This window comes from Lepidochelys kempii, chromosome 4 (assembly GCF_965140285.1).
Source record: "Lepidochelys kempii isolate rLepKem1 chromosome 4, rLepKem1.hap1, whole genome shotgun sequence".
NCBI lineage: Eukaryota > Metazoa > Chordata > Testudines > Cheloniidae > Lepidochelys > Lepidochelys kempii.
Genome location: NC_136383.1, coordinates 90553664 through 90576123, shown reverse-complemented (window position 1 = coordinate 90576123; position 22460 = coordinate 90553664). Strand labels below are relative to the sequence as shown.

The 22460-nt window shown below is 38.8% G+C and overlaps 1 protein-coding gene across 9 annotated transcripts in view; it reads left to right on the top strand.

Annotated features, from left to right (window-relative positions):
* DCUN1D4 (defective in cullin neddylation 1 domain containing 4) overlaps positions 1–22107 on the top strand; it is a 73494-nt gene extending 51387 nt beyond the window's left edge. For all 9 annotated transcript variants that reach the window (XM_073342079.2, XM_073342076.2, XM_073342082.2 and 6 more), the window contains 7 exons: positions 1524–1615; positions 7169–7239; positions 12199–12290; positions 15000–15108; positions 17267–17371; positions 17695–17797; positions 17891–22107. In XM_073342079.2, coding sequence (XP_073198180.1) covers positions 1524–1615; positions 7169–7239; positions 12199–12290; positions 15000–15108; positions 17267–17371; positions 17695–17797; positions 17891–17946 — 628 coding nt within the window. In that variant the 3' untranslated portion in view covers positions 17947–22107. The remainder of the gene's footprint in view (positions 1–1523; positions 1616–7168; positions 7240–12198; positions 12291–14999; positions 15109–17266; positions 17372–17694; positions 17798–17890) is intronic.
* The last annotated feature ends 353 nt before the right edge of the window (positions 22108–22460 follow it).

Here is a 22460-nt window from a genome sequence, read left to right as displayed (position 1 = left end):
GAGGAGGAGGGGGGAATAGGAAACAGGGACACAGGCAAAGGCTCTGCGGTGTCAGAGCTGGGAACAGGGACATGGGTAAAAGCTCTGTGGCATCAGAGCTGGGAATGTAACACTGGGAAACAGACTCTGCCAGTGTGTAGAGCTATGGGTATGCTTGCTTGAAACTAACCCCAATAAATATTGTGTTGCTTGCAATTCGGACTTCTGGTTTTCTGCTTTCTGTCTGTGTGACAAGAACCAGGGGTGGGCATAGGCTCTGTTTCCTTCAGGCCCAGAGGGTGCTGAACCCCCATCTCTGCCCCAGGTCCCGCCTCTACCCGCCCTCTTTCCCCCAAGCCTCCACCCACATCTTCCTGCCCTTGCTCTGCCCCAGGCACCATTCCACCCCTTCTCCCATCTCCCTGCCCCATCTCTTCCTGCCCAGTTCCCCCTCACTCCTGAGCGTGCCCCATCACCGCTCCTCCCCCCCTTCCTCCCAGAACCTCCTTCATGCCCCACTAATTGCGGGAGACGGTAAGTGTTGGGGGAGAGGGGGAGGAGTTGATCTGTGGGGGCTGCTGGCGGGCAGAGCTGGCTGCCAGTGGGTTCTAAAGCACCCACTAATTTCTGTTGGTGGGTGCTCCAGCCCTGGAGCTCCCATGGAGTCGGCGTCTGTGGGTGTGAAGGGAAAGTCCTCTAACAAACTCTCATATCATTTGGTCACCCTGCAGGTTTTTTGGTGACCACTGTCAGCCTGAGCTGGATTTTAAACCAATGATCTGTAGATGAAGGTCTGAAGAACTCATTACAGTTCCTTGAGCCATCTAGTCAATGTTGCTGAAAAAGTTCCAAACTTTGAAAAAGCGAGCTTTATTTATGCATTCAATATTTCTAATATTTAGTTGTATGGTACTTATTCTGTTAAGCAGTTGTGTAAATAAGTGGATATATGAGGGCAAGATGTTGAGTAAAATGCTAAAGATTAAGTAGGGCTTCTGATTTTAACTGGTAAACACCAATAAAACACCGCTGATGCTGGAAAAGAAAAGAAAACAAACTGGTGTTTATGCAGTAAACCTGGAAATGGTTACTTGTATTTAAGGGCTTGTCTACATGGATCAGTAAGGCACACTGTAGGCATGTGATTTCTAAAGCACACTCATATGTTGCGCATTAACTGGTCTGTGTAGCCCCTGCTGATGTGCATTAAAACTTCCCTAGTGTGCTGGTTGAAACAGTATTATGTTAGTATGCTAAATAACATTACAGGGAGATTACTCATGACAGTATATACTATTATAATGAGTAATGTGTATAATATACATTACTCATTGCAGTATATACAAATTTTTGGACAGCTACATAAAGCTCAAAAATAGACTCCCCCCAAATGAAATTAATAAACCCTAAAAAACAGAAGCCCTAAGTTTAAACTATCCATATTAGGAAAATGATATTGCCATTTGTATTGGCTAACTGTATCTTGACTACAAAGCTCTTTTTTAAAATGTAAATTACTTATTAATTATGTTCTCCATTTTTAGCATGTATAGAAAATATGATTCAACTAGAATAAAGACAGAGGAAGAAGTCTTTTCAAGTAAAAGATGCTTAGAATGGTTCTATGAGTATGCAGGTAAGCTGATATGTACCAATGCCTAACCCTGACAACTGTCTAAACTTGTATTGAAATTTAAAGACATTATTAAATGAGATTTTTCCTAGAAATTTCAATCTAATACAGAGATTTCTTGGTAAAGCAAAGAGTTTTAAAAATAATCCTTGAATAAAAAAGACTCCTGTTTATAGACAGATACCAAAGAACTCAAGATGTGCCAGTGTCTGAAAGAATAATTACCACACTGAAGACAATATTTTCCCCAAACAAGAAACGTTTCAAATGCAGATAATGTATCACTATTTTGGTTTTAAGTTACAGAGAATTAAAAATAAATTAGTAACTGTACATTAAACAAAATAAAGCTTTAATTGTGGTTTATTGCTAAATTCTATACTAGAATTTATTGCTAATATCTGTACATTAAATTATGTTTCCAACTGAAGTTTGTTTAACTCATTGATTTAGAGTTCTGGCCCCTTACAATTGAGAAGTGTAGACATCTGGTGACATGGGCCCCATTTTAAAAGGGTTAGGAGGTTAGCCATATTTAATTTTCACTTCTAAATTTGGTTCCAGTTCTAAGCAGAAAATGGAACTGATTCCTGAGATCACATTTCCCCAAGGAGTCTTTCCTTAGAATTATTGTTCAACATTAAGCACGAGGGTATATTTTTGTCTCGTTCTCACTATTGTATATTGAACAGGACTTGACTTGGCAATTTCTTCTAGGACCACCTATTATGATATACTTCATCTTCTGACAACATACAGGCAGTGACCTGCTAATTTTGCAGAATAGTACACAAAACTCTCCTAAAGGAAGCTATTTGCAAAGGGAGAAAATAATTCTATAGTACAGTACTGTAAAGAACACTGAAGGGGAAACTGAATAGCTGGTAGATAGAGAAATGGGGACCTTGGGTAGTTTCTCTGAAAGCATACCTAGAACTTTAGGGAGTAAATGACGTAGTCTTCTTTTTGTAGCGGCTGGTTTGGATGCATGATATTAAATGCTCTCATCTCCATTCCTTTTTGGCATCTGTACAGCTAATAAATTATCACTTAATTTTTGGTGGTGATGCTATTAAAGCAAAACATGATTTATATGAACCAAACTAGTCTGAGGTCTTTGTGTCTGGCAGGTTCGGAGAAGAGAGACAGACAAGGGATAGAGAGAGAGAAAAAGGCGGGCACCCTATTGCCAGATTCTGTGCCTTTCTTGATGGCTGTGTGGATTTTCTATTCTTGTTCTGACTACTGGAATAACTCATTCTTGGCAAGAGTTCAGTAGAAAGAAGGATGAGCGGATAGCAGTGTGTGAAACTACTTTGGTTTTCCAGTTGCTGCATCTGCAAAGGTGCTAAGAAGAAGGCAGAGAGGAGTGGGTATAGTTTTGTTCATAGTGGTGTTATAACACTCCGAGATAACAAATTTTCAAATGAGGCTCTTGTATGTTTACTTCATAGGTTTTTCTCTTTTACACAAACCCACTGTTGATACTGCCCTTTTCCTAATGTGACTTTCCCTTATAAAATCACAGAAATCTTTTTTAACCGTTGTATATTTTAAGGTGGCTGAATCTGGGGGCGGAGGGGATAATGGGAAGATAGGAAAATAAAGATGGGAAATGTGTATAATTAAATACATTTAATTATACACAAGGCTGAATATTTAAGACTGATATAAGATTGACTTTAACACAATAGTGAAGGGTCAACTGCTGTTCTCATTATAAAATCTTGGTTTTTTCAAGGCTGTTTGACTATTATTTGTATATACCTCTAGCAGTTTTCATACAGTGTATTGCAGAGATTGTGAAGTAGGAGTCTTGATTTGATTGCTGCTGCTCTTGCTGTTATATTTTCTGAAGCCTTTTTACATAGCAATTACTTTGCAGAGTTTTGCGGGCAGGGGGTTGTGTATGTGAAGTCTCCATTATGTGGTGTGATATGGTGTTGTTGCATTGTGAATAAAAATGGCATGATAATCTTATTTCAGATTTTTTTTTAATGACTCAAAGAAGATAGTTACAGTTAATATAAACAAGTAAATTGTGCATTCGGTTCTGGGGGTGTCAATCCCATACTAGTATAATATATATTTGTTAGTCAGCTATATTCTCTCCCTTTAAAAAAAACTTATTGTATTCTAATACAACTAAAGATTTCTTGTCTGTTTACTATTAAGATAACTTTAAAACAAATTTCTTTCCTGGCTTGAGCCTTTAGTAAGTTCCAGTAACCACTGTGTTCAGTTCACCCAGTATAGCAGCACTTCGGTACTGAGCCAGTTTCAGAAGTCTTTGTCCTGCAGTACCTTCCTTATTGATGGAATGGATAAGACAGAGTTGGTCTGGGCAAAAATCACATTGGGGAAGAAAACTACTAGAGCCTCCCCTGTGATAGTGCTTAGAGTGTGCTATAGACTCTCGCGATCTAATTTGGATATGGATAGAGCCCTCTTTAATGTTTTTAATGAAGTAAATACTAATGGGAATTGTGTGATCACAGGAGACTTTAACTTCCTAGATATAGACTGGAGGACAAGTGCTAGTAATAATAATAGGGCTCAGATTTTCCTAGATGTAATAGCTGATGGATTCCTTCACCAAGTAGTTGCTGAACCAACAAGAGGGGATGCCATTTTAGATTTGGTTTTGGTGAGCAGTGAGACACTCATAGAAGAAATGGTTGTAGGGGATAATCTTGGTTCAAGTGATCATGAGCTAGTTCAGTTCAAACTGAACGGAAGGATAAACAAAAATAAATCTGCGACTAGGGTTTTTGATTTCAAAAGGGCTGACTTTCAAAAATTAAGGAAATTAATTAGGGAAGTGGATTGGACTGAAGAATTTATGGATCTAAAGGCAGAGGAGGCCTGGGATTACTTCAAGTCAAAGCTGCAGAAGCTATCAGAAGCCTGCATCCCAAGAAAGGGGAAAAAATTCAAAGGCAGGAGTTGTAGACCAAGCTGGATGAGCAAGCGTCTCAGAGAGGTGATTAAGAAAAAACAGAAAGCATACAGGGTGTGGAAGATGGGAGGGATTAGCAAGGAAAGTTACCTTACTGAAGTCAGAACATGTAGGGATAAAGTGAGAGAGGCTAAAAGTCAAGTAGAGTTGGACCTTGCAAAGGGAATTAAAACCAATAGTAAAAAGTTCTATAGCCATATAAATGAGAAGAAAACAAAGAAAAAGAAGTGGGACCGCTAAACACTGAGGGTGGAGTGGAGGTTAAGGATAATCTAGGCATGGCCCAATATCTAAACAAATACTTTGCCTCAGTCTTTAATGAGGCTAATGAGGAGCTTAGGGATAATGGTAGGATATGGAGGTAGATATTACCATATCTGAGGTAGAAGTGAAACTTGAACAGCTTAATGGGACTAAATCGGGGGGGCCCAGATAAACTTCATCCAAGAATATTAAAGGAATTGGCACATGAAATTGCAAGCCCATTAGCAAGAATTTTTAATGAATCTGTAAACTCAGGGGTTGTACCAAGTGACTGGAGAATTGCTAACATAGTTCCTATTTTTAAGAAAGGGAAAAAAAGTGATCCGGGTAACTACAGGCCTGTTAGTTTGACATCTGTAGTATGCAAGGTCTTGGAAAAAATTTTGAAGGAGAAAGTAGTTAAGGACATTGAGGTCAATGGTAAATGGGACAAAATACAACATGTTTTTACAGAAGGTAGACCATGCCAAACCAACCTGATCTCCTTCTTTGAGAGGGTAACAGATTTTTTAGACAAAGGAAATGCAGTGGATCTAATTTACCTAGATTTCAGTAAGGCGTTTGATACGGTGCGACATGGGGAATTATTAGCTAAATTGGAAAAGATGGGGATCACTATGAAAAATGAAAGGTAGATAAGGAATTGGTTAAAGGGGAGACTACAGCGGGTCATACTAAAAGGTGAACTGTCAGGCTGGAGGGAGGTTACCAGTGGAGTTCCTCAGGGATCGGTTTTGGGACCAATCTTATTTAATCTTTTTATTACTGACCTCGGCACAACAAGTGGGAGCGTGCTAATAAAGTTTGCGGATGATACAAAGCTGGGAGGTATTGCCAATTTAGAGAAAGACCGGGATATCATACAGGAGGATCTGGATGACCTTGTAAACTGGAGTAATAGTAATAGTGAGAAGTGTAAGGTCATGCATTTAGGGATTAATAACAAGAATTTTAGTTATAAGCTGGGGATGCATCAATTAGAAGTAACGGAGGAGGAGAAGGACCTTGGAGTATTGGTTGACCACAGGATGACTATGAGCAGCCAATGTGATATAGCCGTGAAATAAGCTAATGCAGTCTTGCGATGCATCAGGTGAGGTATTTCCGGTAGGGATAAGGATTAGTACTGTTATACAAGGCAGTGGTGAGACCTCATCTGGAATACTGTGTGCAGGTCTGGTCTCCCATGTTTAAGAAGGATGAATTCAAACTGGAACAGGTACAGAGAAGGGCTACTAGGATGATCGGAGGAATGGAAAACCTGTCTTATGAAAGGAGACTCAAGGAGCGTGGCTTGTTTAGCCTAACCAAAAGAAGGCTGAAGGGATAAATGATCGCTCTCTATAAATATATTTATCAGAGGGATAAATACCAGAGAGGGAGAAGAATTATTTAAGCTCAGTACCAGTGTGGACACAAGAACAAATGTATATAAACTGGCCATCGGGAAGTTTAGACTTGAAATTAGACGAAGGTTTCTAACCATCAGAGGAGTGAAGTTCTGGAACAGCCTTCCTAGGGAAGCAGTGGGGGTAAAAGACCGATCTGGCTTCAAGATTAAACTCGATAAGTTTATGGAGGAGATGGTATGATGGGATAACATGATTTTGGCAATTAATTGATCTTTAAATATTCATGGTAAATAGGCCCAATGGCCTGTGATGGGATGTTCAATGGGGTGGGATCTGAGTTACTACAGAGAATTCTTTCCTGGGTATCTGGCTGATGAATCTTGCCCACATGCTCAGGGTTCAGCTGATCTCCATAATTGGGGTCAGGAAGGAATTTTTCTCCAGGGCAGATTGGCAGAGGCCCTGGGGGTTTTTCACCTTCTTCTGTAGCATGGGACATGGGTCACTTGTTGGAGGATTCTCTGCACCTTGAAGTCTTTAAACCATGATTTGAGGACTTCAGTAGCTCAGACATAGGTGAGAGGTTTATTGCAGGAGTGGGTGGCTGAAATTCTGTGGCCTGCATTGTGCAGGATGTCAGGCTAGATGATCATAATGGTCCCTTCTGACCTTAATATCTATGAATCTATTCACTTTTCACAGTTGCTGTAATTACTGGGTACCGTGGTACAAGTTAAAAAAGAAATGAAGGATAGTGCTCATATTTTCTTTCTCTCTTCTTATGCCTTACCAGAGGTGTAAACTTTTATCATAGTTTAATATCTTCTTGTAAAGGGTAAATATTTGTATGCATCAAAAAGAAAACTGAATCCTACGGAAGTTCAGCTTACGTTGCATGAATACTTCTCTTTTACAGCAGTGGTGTGCTTGCAGTGAATTTTAATTTAAACAACAATATTGTGAAATGTCATTTGATTGCAGGAACTGATGATGTTGTAGGTCCTGAAGGCATGGAGAAATTTTGTGAAGATATCGGAGTTGAACCAGAAAATGTAAGTTTATGATTTTCCCAAAATATCCTTAAGCCACCAAAGTGAACACGAACCTGGCTTGTATCTCTTAGTCTTTTATCATCCAAGTTTGAAAAATTTTGAAATGGAAAATTGAAGAAACCGTTGTTAAATGGAGAAGCAAAAACCAGGCAGGTTTATTTTGTTGCTTTGGCACACCTTAAAATCACTTGCCTTCACTGAAAACGGGTAAATTAAACTCTGAAAGCCCAAACCTTCCAAAAAGTTAGTGTTTATTTTAATTGAAACAATCCTAGAGTTTTAATTTAGAAATGAAGTGGGTATGCACATTATTGGGCTCATATGTTTGTTTCATATTTCTGAGGGGGAAAATATTGTCCTGTTTGAAAATTTGCTAATCTCATCCACCTGATTTTGAAACACAAGAGATACAGAAAACATGTGTCTCTTACAGTCAGGAATGTCTTGTGAATTAGAAAAGACCTTTTAAAATTCATACATAATACACCTGTCATGTACAAGAAAACAGGAAAGGCTGGTTTCTTGACTTGTCTTTCATGGGATTTTTAAAGTATTAAATCTGGCTAGATAAAATTAGTACAAAATTATAAGAGATTTGTGTGAAATACAAGACACAACTCAATTTTGTAGTGTAGTGTTAGACTGCCAAATTAAGTGTAAAAATGTAATAAGAAAAGCCAACGAGGAGTTTGAAGAACAGCTCGCCAAAAACTCAAAAGGTAATAACAAAATGCTTTCTAAGTACATCAGAAACAGGAAGCCTGCTAAACAGCCAGTGAGGCCCCTGGATGATTGAGATACAAAAGGAGCACTTAAAGATGATAAAGTCATTGTGGAGAAACTAAATGAATTCTTTGCTTCAATCTTCACGGCTGAGGATGTTAGGGAGATTCCCAAACCTGAGCTGTCTTTTGTAGGTGACAAATCTGAGGAATTGTCACAGTTTGAAGTATCACTAGAGGAGGTTTTGGAATTAATTGAGAAACTTAACAGTATCAAGTCACTGGGAGCAGATGGCATTCACCCAAGAGTTCTGAAAGAACTAAAATGTGAAATTGCGGAACTGTTAATTACGGTTTGTAACCTGTCCTTTAAATCAGCTTCTGTACCCAATGACTGGAAGATAGCTAATGTAACACCAATATTTAAAAAGGGCTCTAGAGGCAATCCCGGCAATTACAGACCAGTAAGTCTAACGTCAGTACCAGGCAAATTAGTTGAAACAATAGTAAAGAATAGAATTGTCAGACAAATAGAACAACATAAATTGTTGGGTGAAAGTCAACATGGTTTCTGTAAAGGGAAATCATGTCTTACTAATCTACTAGAGTTCTTTGAAGGGGTCAACAAACATGTGGACAAGGGGGATCCAGTGGACATTGTGTACTTAGATTTCCAGAAAGCCTTTGACAAGGTCTCTCATCAAAGGCTCTTATATAAATTAAGTTGTCATGGGATAAGAGGGAAGATCATTTCATGGATTGAGAACTGGTTAAAAGACAGAGAACAAAGGGTAGGAATAAATGGTAAATTTTCAGAATGGAGAGGGGTCACTAGTGGTGTTCCCCAAAGGTCACTCCTAGGACCTATCCTGTTCAGCTTATTAATAAATGATCTGGAGAAAGGGGTAAACAGTGAGGTGGCAAAGTTTGCAGATGATACTAAGCTGCTCAAGATAGTTAAGACCAAAGCAGACTATGAAGAACTTCGAAAAGATCTCACAAAACTAAGTGATTGGGCAACAAAATGGCAAATGAAATTTAATGTGGATGAAATTTAATGTGGATAAATGTAAAGTCATGCACATTGGAAAAAATAATCCCAACTATACATACAATATGATGGGGGCTAATTTAGCTGCAGCTAATCAGGAAAAAGATCTTGGAGTCATCGTGGATAGTTCTCTGAAGACGTCCACGCAGTGTGCAGCGGCAGTCAAAAAAGCAAACAGGATGTTAGGAATCATTAAAAAAAGGGACAGAGAATAAGATGGAGAGTATCTTACTGCCCTTATATAAATCCATGGTATGCCCACATCTTGAATACTGCGTACAGATGTGGTCTCATCTCAAAAAGGATATACTGGCATTAGAAAAGGGCAACTAAAATGTTTAGGCATTTGGAATGGGTCCCATATGAGGAGAAATTAAAGAAGCTAGGACTTCTCATCTTGGAAAAGAGGAGACTAAGGGGGGATATGATAGAGGTATGTAAAATCATGAGTGGTGTGGAGAAAGTGAATTAGGAAAGGTTATTTACTTGTTCCCATAATATAAGAACTAGGGTCCACCAAATGAAATTAATGGCAGCAGATTTAAAATAAATAAAAGGAAGTTCTTCTTCACACAGCGCACAGTCAACCTGTGTAACTCTTTGCCTGAGGATGTTGTGAAGGCTAAGACTAAAACAGGGTTTAAAAGAGAACTGGATAAATTCATGGAGGTTAAGTCCATTAATGGCTATTAGCCAGGATGGGTAAGGAATGGTGTCCCTAGCCTCTGTTTGTCAGAGGGTGGAGCTGGATGGCAGGAGAGAGATCACTTGATCATTACCTGTAAGGTTCACTCCCTCTGGGGCACCTGGCATTGGCCACTGTTGGTAGACAGAATACTGGGCTGGATGGACCTTTGATCTGACCGAGTATGGCCATTCTTATGTTCTTAATAACTCACTAAACCCTTGTGGTTCATGGTGAGACTCAACTTTTGAGCTCTTGGGAAAATTATTATTGTAATTGTAATTAGCAACAGAGTTTTTAACTGCATTAATAGCTGCAAGATAAGTGATTGACTAGGTTGCAGGCTTTAATGGCTGATCTTCCTTTCACTCTGTTTCCCAGGGACAGTTGTCCTGCACTTTATCCCAAATGTATCTCAAAAGTGGTGTCTGAGTTCCTGAATTAAATCTCCTGGTATTTTTTCCCCCAAACCTTCTTTCTCACCTGGGGGAATCTAAGCTTCATACCAGAGATCTCAAAAAGGTCTTGAGTTTTTGTTTGGATAGGACTAAGCTATTTAGAATTAGTCTATGTTTTTTGGATCTTTTGACATTTATTCTAGAGAGTTTCATTTTCACTCGGCATCTATGGGTATGCCTACGCTTCAGGCTGGAAGGTCTCAATTTCAGCTCAAAGAGACATACCTGTGTTAGTTCTGATAGAGCTTGTGTACTAAAATTAGAATGTAGCTGGGTCCTGCAGGCGGCAGGAGGGGCTAAATACCTTAGCTCAAAGGACAGGCATATCCTAAACAGATTAGACTGTGTACTCAGATTTGTTATATGCTACTTAGGGTGACCGTACCTGAAGTTCTTAGTGCTAAGGCAGCAGCAGCTGCAGCCTTGAAATATTTCCATTTTGAAAATCTGTAGGACTGCAAGCTGGCTTTTCATTTAGACATTTACTTGACACTTCTCTCTAGATTTGATTTCTAGATTTCATGCAGGTTGTAGAAGAACAATTCTGCAATCTTTGTTTAATTAGAATTTACCAGCCCATGTTCCTGTGGACTGTGCTGCATGTTATACTCCCCCAAGTGGGAGTAAGCAGTGACCACCTTAAAGAAAAATAGTAGATTAGCAGTAACTATGGTTTTTGAGGATGTTGGCTCTGCATAGTTGTGCTACCAGCACACTATCCCCTGTTCCTCAGAGCTCTTCCCTCATGGGACCCTCGGATTAAGTGGAAGGAATTGAGGCAGTTGGGGCCACGTGGCCCTTTTATAGCCTTTAGCTCCAAATGTTTCATGTGTGAGGCCATTGGGTTGAGCCAACAGCTGTAGTGTTTAATAAGCTTTCTGAAGTTTTGCAACACTTGGGAGGCACAATCCACAAGTGAGATATACAGAGGCAGTGCTCTCTTGAACAACCATAGTAACTGACAAACTTTATATTCACAGGAGAGCCTTTATGCTGTAATAAATCCTACCTACAGCTAGGTAAAGGAGGGTTTCAATCACCTTAAATTACTTTAAAGTTGGAGTCAAGAGTTGGACCACTCTTTATGTAAATAGTCATTGCTGTTTGTATTACAGCAGAATTTTAGGATATGTCTGCACTACGATAAAAGACCTGTGACACTGCCTCGGCCGGCCCAGATCAGCTGGCTCGGGATGCCGGGCTATAAAGTTGCAGTATAGACTTTGGGGATCGGGCTGGAGACTGAGCTCTGAGACCTCACTAGATGGGAGGATCATAGAGCCTGGGCTGCCTAAGCCTGAACATTTACACTGCAGTTTTATAGCCCCGCAGCCCAAGCCAGCTGACCTGGGCTCTGAGACTCAGCACTTGTTTTTTATAGCAGTGTTGTCGTACCCTTTAGGGCCCAGTCATGCTACATGCTGTTCAGGCAGTTCCTGCTCCAAAGTTTAAAGATATAGTTCAGTGGTCCTCAACCTTTCTGTGGAAATAGCACATTCCTATTCCCAAAAGACTGTGGCGGGCGCCAAACACCCCGCTGCCGAAATGCCACCAAGAAGCGGCAGCAGAAAGAAACTTCGCCGCCAAAATGCCGCTGAGAAACGGCAACGCTTCTCGGCGGCATTTCGTCGGGCGGTTCTCCTGTGGCCGCGCTTGGCGGTAGCATTTTGGCGGCGCAGTGTCCTGTGGGCAAGAACAGCTGCCCCAGTGGGTGCCATTGCGCCCGTGGGCACTGTGTTGGGCACCCTGATGTAGTTTGATGGGCTTTATACATAGACTTAACAAATTGAAAGGTAGGATAGAAAGAGTAATTTAATACAGAAGTGTTTCTGAATAAATGAGCAGTGTACTCAATTTGTAGAACTTAAAAAAACATTATTTTAATTTTTCAGTAGTAGGAGTTTCAACATCCTGCCTGTTTCACTCATATTTGAATGGTTCTTCCTCTAAACTGAATAAAAAGATTTGGCAAGCGGTCTAGTAATAACTGTTCAAGAAATCTGTTGTCCCCCTTCATCTTAATATTGTCTCCTTTTTAAATAGGTAGTTATGCTTGTTCTAGCTTGGAAATTGGATGCACAAAACATGGGTTATTTCACATTGCAAGAATGGTTAAAAGGAATGACATCGCTGCAGTAAGTGCCTTTTAAAAGGTTATAAGTCCTAATTTGCTGTGGTAAATGTAATAATGTCAAATAATTTTTTGTCCAAAAAGACGTGTTGGATTAGTGCAGAAAGTCAAAGACTCTGCTCTGGAGAGCTAGACATAAATGTTTATTCTCGACTGTCTACAGCAAGTATGGCTCAACTGCAGACATCTTTAAGCCAATGTGTTCTTGCAGTTATGCTGTGCATACTTTGCTGACTAAATACTCATGGCTTAAAATGTCTGCACATTGGGCAAAATGCTCATGTGAAGAAGGGGGGTTAATATGTTCCAGACTGAAGGAACAAGTCATCTGTAATCAGGTGCTCTTTTGCCTCACCCCACTCCAGATCAGACTTCAAACTTTTCAAGTCTTAACCAAAATCACCTCTCCTTGAAGTTGCTTTATTCATACAACGCCGTATCTCAAACATAGTGACTGTTCTGGGTTCTAGTCTGTTCGCACAAATTATTCCCACATGCAGTTTAATTGCAAGGATTCTCAGTCACTCCTTGGCATTCTTGGTTCCTTACAATACCTACTTCCAAACGCACTTCTGTAGGAAACCCTCCAGCCAAGCTTCCTCCCCAGGCTTTTTTCCTCTTGGGGCTCCTCTTGGCAAGTCTGGTCTATCCCACACCCCAGATATGTCTCTGTCATTTTAGAGTAGACTAGTCTGTTCAAGCCCCAAAGTTTCAGAATCAATGTGGATTTGTTAGGCCACATTGCCAGGCTTTTTATAGCATGCAGGGTTTAACACATCAGTAGCAATAGGCTTCTTCGGTCTCATGAGACCATGCATATGTGCCCCAGGGAGGTAAAGAATTTACTCAATTGGTTTTATGGCAGCAGTGGCTGAAGAGACCCACTTGAGAGACAATCACTGATGCATCTGTCACATTTAAAGGTGATATTTTGATCCTTTGGGCTCTGCCTTCTGCGAGCTCTTTTCTCCTTTGCTAAGCCGGACTGCTTCATCTCGTAACTGTGAGACCTTTGTTAAGATCTTGTTTCCAAAAGCTGCAGTCCTTAGTGTGATCTTCCCAGGTATCCACATCAGTGTCCATTTCTTTGAGGTCTTGCTTGCACACATCCTTGAAACACAATTGTGGGCGTCCTTTGGGTCTTTTTCCAGATGCCAGTTCACCTTAGAGGATGATGTTTGGGATGTGCTCATCATTCATTTAGCACACATGCCCAAGCCAGTGGAGGTGTCTGTATGTGAGGAGTGTTTGCATGCTGGATATGCTGGTTTGTTTGAGTACCTCAGTGTTGGTGACTCTGTCCCTCCAGGAGATTCCAAAGATTCAATGAAGGCAATTCACATGAAAACTTTCGAGCCTCTTTTCCTGATGAGAATGTAAGGTCCATGCCTCACTCCCATACAATAGTGTGCTGATAACACATGCGCAATACACACAGATATGTCTCTGTCTTTGTGTATTCTGTCAGTTTACTGTCTTGCTCAAGTCTAGATGTTGTTGTGGTGGCTTTTCCAATGCGGATGATGTTGAGTTCCGTTTCAAGTGAACTGTTGACTGCAATAGTGGACCCCAGGTACATGAACTTGTTCATCGCTTCAAGTTCATAGTTGTTGATCTTGATGGAGTGTGCTTCTTCAACTCCTTGGCACATTATGTTATTCTTTTTAGGCTTATGGTAAGCCCAAAGTCTTGGCAGCTTTGGAAAAACTGTTCATGAGGTTTTGGAGATAGGCTTCTGGGTGGGTGGTCATTGCTGCATCGTCAGTGAAGAGGAGGTGTTGGATGAGGACCTCCAGAGTCTTGGTTTTTGATCTGAGTCTTTCAAGATTAAACAGCTTTCCATCAGATCTTGTGTGCAAGTAGATTCCCTCAGTTGGGAAGCCCAAAGCTTGTTTCAGTAGCAAGGAGAAGATGATTCCCAAACAGAGTTTGGGCAAATACACAACCTTGCTTGACCCCACTATGAATTTGGAAAGTCTCGGAGAATAAGCCATCGTATTGGACTGTGCCATACATGTTTTCATGGAAGAAGTGAATCATGGTTAAGAGCTTGGGGGTGGGGACATCCAACCTTTTCTAGAAGCACAAATAGTCTGCTTCTACTGACAAAGTCAAAAGCCTTTGTGAGATTGATGAAGGCTTTGTAAAGGGGCCTTTTTTTCCCTCTGCATTTCTCTTGTAGTTGTTTCAGTGAGAAGATCATATCAATAATAGACTTTTCGGCTCTCAAGCCACACTGTGTTTCAGGATAGATTTTGTCTATAAATAACTGTCAAATAACTGCAATGTTGTGATAGTAGTCAAAGCCTTGTAAGGAGAGGAAAATTGCAGTGGTGTAACTTAAATCAGTTTTTATATTGGTGCAAATCCTGTGTAGATGCTTTTACTTCAATTTGAGTGGCTTACTTAGGTTTAACTTAAACCTGCTCCCAATCAAATTAAACTTAAAAAAACTCCTACTCTTAAACCAAAATAAGAATGTCCATACAGGGGTTTGCACCAGTTTAAATAAATCAGTTTCCATTCACACCTTAGGTTAAACTCGTGCAATGTTCTTGTGTAGATAAGCCCACTGATGTGTATTTAACTTTCATGGAGGATGCATATAGAGGTGGGGGAATGAAAACAAAGCTAAGTATATTTGGGATATCTTTTTCTAAAAGTTCAGATGAAAATCTAGTATTGGATTATAAATAGCTTCTCTTTTTTGTAGATGTGATGCAACAGAGAAACTGAGAAATTCCTTGGATTACTTGAGATCCTTATTAAATGAGCCTACAAATTTTAAGCTAATTTATAGATATGCATTTGATTTTGCACGGGTGAGTAGTCCAGGACTCAGTCTGACTTTTATTATTGTTGCTTTCTGTGGGTTCACTTTCACATACAACAGCTACAAGTTTGGGACTAGTTGTTCTCAGGATGCCAGTTAAGACTGCTTCCAACGCACACAAATGTTCACTCTTTAAAATTGATTTTGTGTGTTTCCAGATACTGTGTATGCCAAATATCAACATTGCAGAGGGGGAAAAAAGGGGGGAGGAAGGATAGTCCAGTGGCTAGTGTTCATTTTGGATGCAGTAGATCACAGGTTCAATCCCCTGCTTCACTAAAGACTTCCTGTATGATCTTGGACAAGTCAGTTGGGCCCTGATTCTATGCCTATTGAAGTAAATGGCAGTTTCCATTGACTTCAATCACACAGGATCAGTGTCTTGGTCTCTATGCCTTAGTTCCCCATCTGTAAAATAGGAATAGTACAGTAGAACCCCATTTAACTGAGCCTCTATTATCTGGCTTTCCATATTAATCGAACCACCAGCTGCCTGGGGCTGACAGTGGGTCTCAGGCTGTCAGCTTAGATTTCACCAACCAGTTATCAGGTGAACTCCTCAGACACTATAACAGCCTTAACAAGGAGTCTCAGACAGTCCCTTTGGAAACTCTGATCTAGCTCAACATCTAGGGGGGCATACCTTTGTGATAGATGTTCCCTTACACCAAGAATCACAGCAATATTCAGGTTACTCCCAGTCCCAAAGGACCAGGCACTTACACCAGGTCAATTGCACCTTAGATATCACACCAAAGACAGTGCTTGTAACCAATCCTATAATGACTATATAAAAATTTCTGAAATAGGAAAAGGAAACAAGAGAGTTATTTACAAGTTAAAGCAGGTAAACATATATACACAAATGAGTTACAGTCTTAAGTTTCAAAAAGTAATAGAAGCTTCTATAATAAGCAGGCTCTATATGTCCTTTAGGGCTAACCCAGGCTCAGCAGCTGAGGCTCTCTTGCTTATACCTGGAAACACTTGGCCATCCCAGAGTCCAAGCAGCATATAGATAATCAGTTACTTCTTGTTAGGGGTTTTATTCTCTTCTTCTCATATCCTCTGAGCTGCAAACTCAGCTGATGGAAGGAGTCCACTTGCATTACTCATCTTCACAGGGAGGACAGCAGGACAACAAAAGTCTTTTGTCCTCTTGTTGATGGTATGTAGGGAAATTCCAGTTGCAGTGTCCCACAATAGATTGTATGATATTGAGGGAACTTTCCTTTTGGGGAGGTGTAACATCTTCTCTTGAAGATCAGCCCTTCATGCTAATTAATGTCTCTCTCCTGTCTGGTGATTTACAGAGTCACAGGAGCTCACAATGTAACTGTTCAAATTTTGCTTTACAGTATGGGATACAGATGTTATAAGTGAGATTAATGCATGTAGAACTCAGAAGCATCCAATAAAATCTAAACACTAAATACATTCTTAGAGAATTCTAATACTTGTTTTAATAATACTAAGAAACAGGTGAGCCAGACTTATTCCAGCTACGTATTTGTCAGTGTTCAGTTGAGACATGGGGACCATGAGGAAGTACAGGCGAAGACCAGGTCTTCCAGAAAATGTTGAAAACTTGCAATAATGACCACTCATAGAATTACCCAACTTGTCAACATTATAAATATCAAAGAGAGGTGACCTAAGCAACTGCAATAACAGGAAAGGTGTTAACCTTGTTTGTCACTGAAAGAAGTGTTTCTGCAATATCCTCTTAAGCAGTATAAAGGAGGTGAATGAAGCAAAGCTAAGGCAACAGCAGGCTGAATTTCCACCCAGAAGACCATGTGTCGACCAGATTTTCACTCTTTAAGTGGCTGCTGCTTCCAGAAAGTTCTGAAATTGTACCCCAAGAGTGGCTGCTTCATCTACAGTAGGGATCCTTGAACTACAGTTAGTATGAAAAGTAACTGGTCTTTCTATAGCATGGCCAATTGCTGTAAAGAAACATAAAGTTTTCATTGGGAAGTCTTACTTTGTTGTATATGTTAAAACAATACAGCGCTTAATATACAGGTTGCCTGCAATTTAGCAGTAGTTTTCATGATGTGCCAAGAGTGAACAGTGATTTAACTACTGGTGCAAATGAGAAATGTTGAGATACCATTTTAACTTTGTTTCTTCCCTTCCAACAGGAAAAGGACCAGCGCAGCCTAGACATAAATACTGCCAAGTGTATGTTAGGACTTCTCTTGGGAAAAACATGGCCTCTTTTTCCAGTATTCCACCAGTTCCTAGAGGTACACAACAAAGTTTCAGTTTGAAACAGATTTATGTTTTACTTGTTTTTTCTCTGAAATATTAATATTTGAATGATGATAGTACTAGTAGACGACTGAATTATGACTCGGTGCTTATTTTCAAAGTTGTCATTTTGTAAATTCATAACACTTAAAATGCAGCGTCCAAGCCCTAAAACTACACTTTCCATTGGTTTAGAGCTTCAGTCATTATCCTTTGTTGCATTTGAGTTCTATTAAAAACCTGCAAATTTGAAGTGATTTTTTTTCACATTGTAAACCCCAACGTTGTTTTAGTAACTTACACTTCTTATCTTAAGCAGCAATCAAAATACAAAGTTATCAACAAGGACCAATGGTGTAATGTGCTAGAATTCAGCAGAACAATTAACCTTGACCTCAGTAATTATGATGAAGATGGAGCATGTAAGTATTTCTTCGGTTTTCTCCATATGCCCCAACTCCTGCAGCCCCTCTTCCAAGATTTATGTAAAATACAATTATTTAATCTCTCTACAGGGCCAGTGTTGTTGGATGAATTTGTGGAGTGGTATAAGGGGAAACAGATGACATAGGAGTTTACTATGCACAGCCGCTCAAGAGTCACTGTTACCACAGTTGTCAACCATTAGCCATAAACTGCTGTTTGTATCAAAGCGCATGCTGCTTTTCTTGCACTGTATCCCTTTTGCAGGGAACTTTTGGTGTTTGCTATTTAACAGGCCAGCTATGCTTGCTGTGTAGCATTGTTCTCTTTGAAGGCTGCTTTGCATTTTGTATTTACACTACAGATTGGTGAGCTTGCCAGCATCCTCACTGTGATTATGTGTATATTGCTGTCTAAATTTTGTATATGTGTATAAAAAAGCTTCACCTAGGGATTATTTCTGGAGAAATGTATTGTAAAAATAATGTTGTGGCATATTTCTAGTCATCTTCAATGAACATGTAACTTCTAGTTTTTGTTTTTCATTTGGTCTCAAATGTAGCATTTCAGAAAACAAAATTAAGACTGTTTGAACATAGTTATCATGAGGAGGAACTGTTGGCAGTTCTAATTTTACTGTTTAAGATGCCAATTTTTGAGACAAGGAGAGGTGCATTATGATTTTCTTCACAGGCATATGTCAAACATCACTTTTGTTTAGTAAGAAGTATTGATGTCTTTTTTATTATTAATATTATTAAAATTGTAATAGTTGTACATGCCACAGATGATTTCCACTTGGAGAAGAAAGTACTGGCTTTTTAATGTCAAAACTGCAGTAGTTTGAATATAGGTACAAGTGAACAAATTAAAGTACCTTTTAAAAATGGGTTTTAGACTTTTGTAAATTGCCTTTGGCATATTCCTTTTATTTTTGGTGTACCAAGACTGTTCAAACTATGTTGCTACAAAGTAAAATTTAAACTTTTTATCTAAAATTAGTGTTTAGTTGGGGAATTAAGGCTCATTATTCTCAGCCAACAGTTAAACCTATGTTTAGTTTTTGTTTGTAACTTTAGTTAGTCTTTCCCATGCTATAATTTTGTGTTTTTAAGTAAAAAATATATCGAATAGTGAAAGCTTAAGGGATTGGATTTTCCTGGCCAAATGTCCATTGCAGGCAATGGGCATATTAAACACCAGCATTAAAAATTTAAATATACAATACCGTTAGTAAGGGCCACTTCTTAATTTCATGAATTTGATTATTTGTATAGGAAAGTTTTAGCCATTTATTTGAGGAAAATGAGTGACTGGGATGTGTTTTAAGTTCTGTATTTTGTCATGTCATCTTTGACTTCCGTTTCCTAAAATAACATCAGTATTAATTTTTTTTAAATAGATTGTCATAGTTTCTGGTGCTATTAAACTTATTTTGGTCCCAAAGATTTGTGAAAATGGTCCCAAAATGGTATATTTTAACAAAATCAGCCACTGAATATTTTGGAATAAAGCAGTAACATTACTTTGCTGCAGAAATATTTTTAAAGGTATTAGCAGTTTTGAAACCTTTCTAGATTGTGATCCAAAAAAAGTACCTTACGTTGAATGTGAAATTTTCAGCTGTACTGAAAGCCCTATTCTGCTCTTACTAAAGTCACTGATACAACTCCTGTTTACTTCAGTGTGTGCAGAATTAAGCCTAGTTGACCAAAAGCATACTAATCTTGCAGCTCTGGACCAGAGTCATAGTTGCTTTGCTATTAGTGGTCATTTTGTGTGTTAAACTTGTTTTTTCCCTAATTCAGCCACCTGAGACAAAAGTTACATATGTATATCCAGTATATGCACATATACTGCCTTCCCCCACCATGTTTTGTCATGGGATTAAAAACAAACAGAAATCTTAAATTTCATAGGGACAAAGCATACATAATTGTTGCCTGTTTGTATGCTGTTACGTTATAACATGACTTACATGTTTGATGCCAGTTTGCACAAGTCAGTAATTAAATGGTGTGTGGTATTTAATGTTTACAATAAGTCTCTTATTAAAACACATGTGTTTTAATAAGACTTCTAATGTAAATGTATATATTGCAGTGAGTATAGCCATAGGGAAAATATCTGTGGAGCTACTGGTTTAGTTCTTTTAAAAAGTAAACTTGGAAGCAATATAGCTTGTAAAATTAGGCTAAATAGTGGTTGCTAAAAAACTAGGTAAAATACTATAAGTGTTCTTACATGTTAGGCTAGTTACAATTCCAGACAAGTTTTTAGCACAGTGGCACAGTTAAAATACAAGATTTGTTGCATAATGAATTTTATATGTCATGAATAATCTGGCTTCCAATAATGGAGGCAGAAGCCAAAGAAACTTGTAATCATTATTATAGATATAACTGTCATAATCAGGGTCAACAGAAATCTGTTCAGATCACTCAGATGTTTTTTTGCAGATTTTACTGTGTTTAACAGAATCTAAAATTTAATTACCCCCCCCCCACACACACACACACACATGCACTTTTTATGGATACTTGTGCTGGGTAAATTGATAATATACTGCTCTTATTTGCTTTGCATACAGTCCATGGGGAGCAGGGCCCAAGGAACTGGTTATTGTGAAACAGGTTAATAGTGACTGAAAATACATACTTTTTCATCTGCTTCCAGTTGCCTGTACGAGTCTCTTAAATCAAACCACTAACATAGCTGCAGATAATTTTCACTTTTGTTGGCATTTACAGTGTAGAGGCCAAAAAAAGGAATGGACCCAAGACTGAACTAAGCCTATCCATGTTGACTAGTTAATGTATGGAAACTTGCACTCCTGTTGCTTGAGCTGTATTTGGTCTGTGGGTAAACAGAGGACTTAATTCTTCATGCCTTTTGGTGATAAATCTCAAAAGCACTACCTTTTTTTTTTTTTTTTTTTTTTTTTAAACAGTGGGAACTCCCTAAACAGTTCACTTTGCTTTTTGTTCTGTACACTTTTCTTTAAATGTAATGAAATGACTGGCACTTCAGTTTATTCCTTTTTTGGCAGGAGAAGATGCACAAAATTCACCAACTTCTTGGCCTTGAAGCTAAATCTGAGACATAGGTCATTATGGCAAAGTATTGCAAGTTCTGTACATGTTTTTCTGATGTAAAATAATTGTGTAGTTGCGGTTTAATGATTTGTGTGTTAACTTTGTTTGGTATTAAAGAGAAATGAGGCAGTGAGTTGGTTAGTGAGGAAATTAGTACCCAGATGCTACAGTGCTTGGCACCCTATAAATACTTAAGATTGGTAGATGATGGGCTTTGTGAGAGTTCCTTATTTAATAGATTTTAAGGATAATATTAATTACAGGAAAACTTAACAATATCAGATTTACACATATGATTCCTTCTATCGCCAAATAGACTAAAACAATCTAATACTAACAGATGGGAACTTGCTCCATTTAATCCTATGTATTACCTTTATTGCCTAGTCTAGATCAACCTACCCTTTTCTTTCTTTAAGGAAGTCTATTCAAGAAAGTGGCAGCTCCAGTTTTCAGTCTAAACAACCTATTTTAATGTTTTTTAAACTACAGTACAAATTTGGAATGAATGCATGTAGTGTATTTTAACCCTTTAATCATTAAGTTTTTGACTTCTTTTTATAGAGAACTGTAGTTTCCTGTTACATCACATACTCATTGTTTCATTATTTCATCACAAGATGTGCCTAGTGCAATCAATTAGTGAGACCTGGCATGGGGTACTGACTTAATGTTCTGCAGCCTTGTTTTTGGAGGGGTAGAAGTATACCTCAATTTTGCTAGGATTTTTCCAGATTTCTGTTGGCCCTTGGTCACAAGCCTAACCAATTGTTAAATACTCTTTGAAGTTTATACAGACAGCTTTAAAAGTTAGCTTGTGCCCCTCATTTTAATTATAACTGCTAAAATACCTCTTATAAGCCTTATACTTTCTCCTTTCATATTGTTGTATAAGTGTATAGAATCTATCCACCAACTAAACTGTAGGTTATCTGTAAATGAGACCAAAATGTGGGTTGATTTTGTGTTATCACAAAATAGTTTTTACTGATATTGCTGTTACAGGAACAGCAGTTAACCTATAACTGTGAATGCTTTTATGTCTTAGGTATTTGCATCTTATATGAGGTGTGCTAAAGTCCTGTGATTCACAACCTGACTAAAGAACTGTTATGCCACCTTACCTGAGTTCAGCTGATTGGTTTTTAGGTTTTGCTGGAGTTAATGTAAAATGATATCCCACAAATAAACGGTATTTGTGTTGGTTTCAGAAACTGACTTCAGATTTTTCTGTGGCTCATATTTCAAATATTCGCTCATCTGAACTTGCCACACAAGGTGTTGGTCTAGAACTGCTTTTACTATTGAAGTGCAGTTGCAAATCTGTTTTTGAGTTAGTGACCAAAAAAATGCAGATAAAAATAATGACTAAGGTTGAGGCAGATTTGAGAGCTCTATTCTTCCTTGACTGGATCTTTAGCAGCTTTTTAAGGTATGGTTCCCAAGCCTCACCACTTTTCAAACTTATTTTAAAAGTGATGAAACTTGTTCCAGAGAAGCAATGCCTCAGATATATTTGAACTAATAACCAAGGGTGGGCTTGTTTTCTACAGTTTAAGAATGTAGG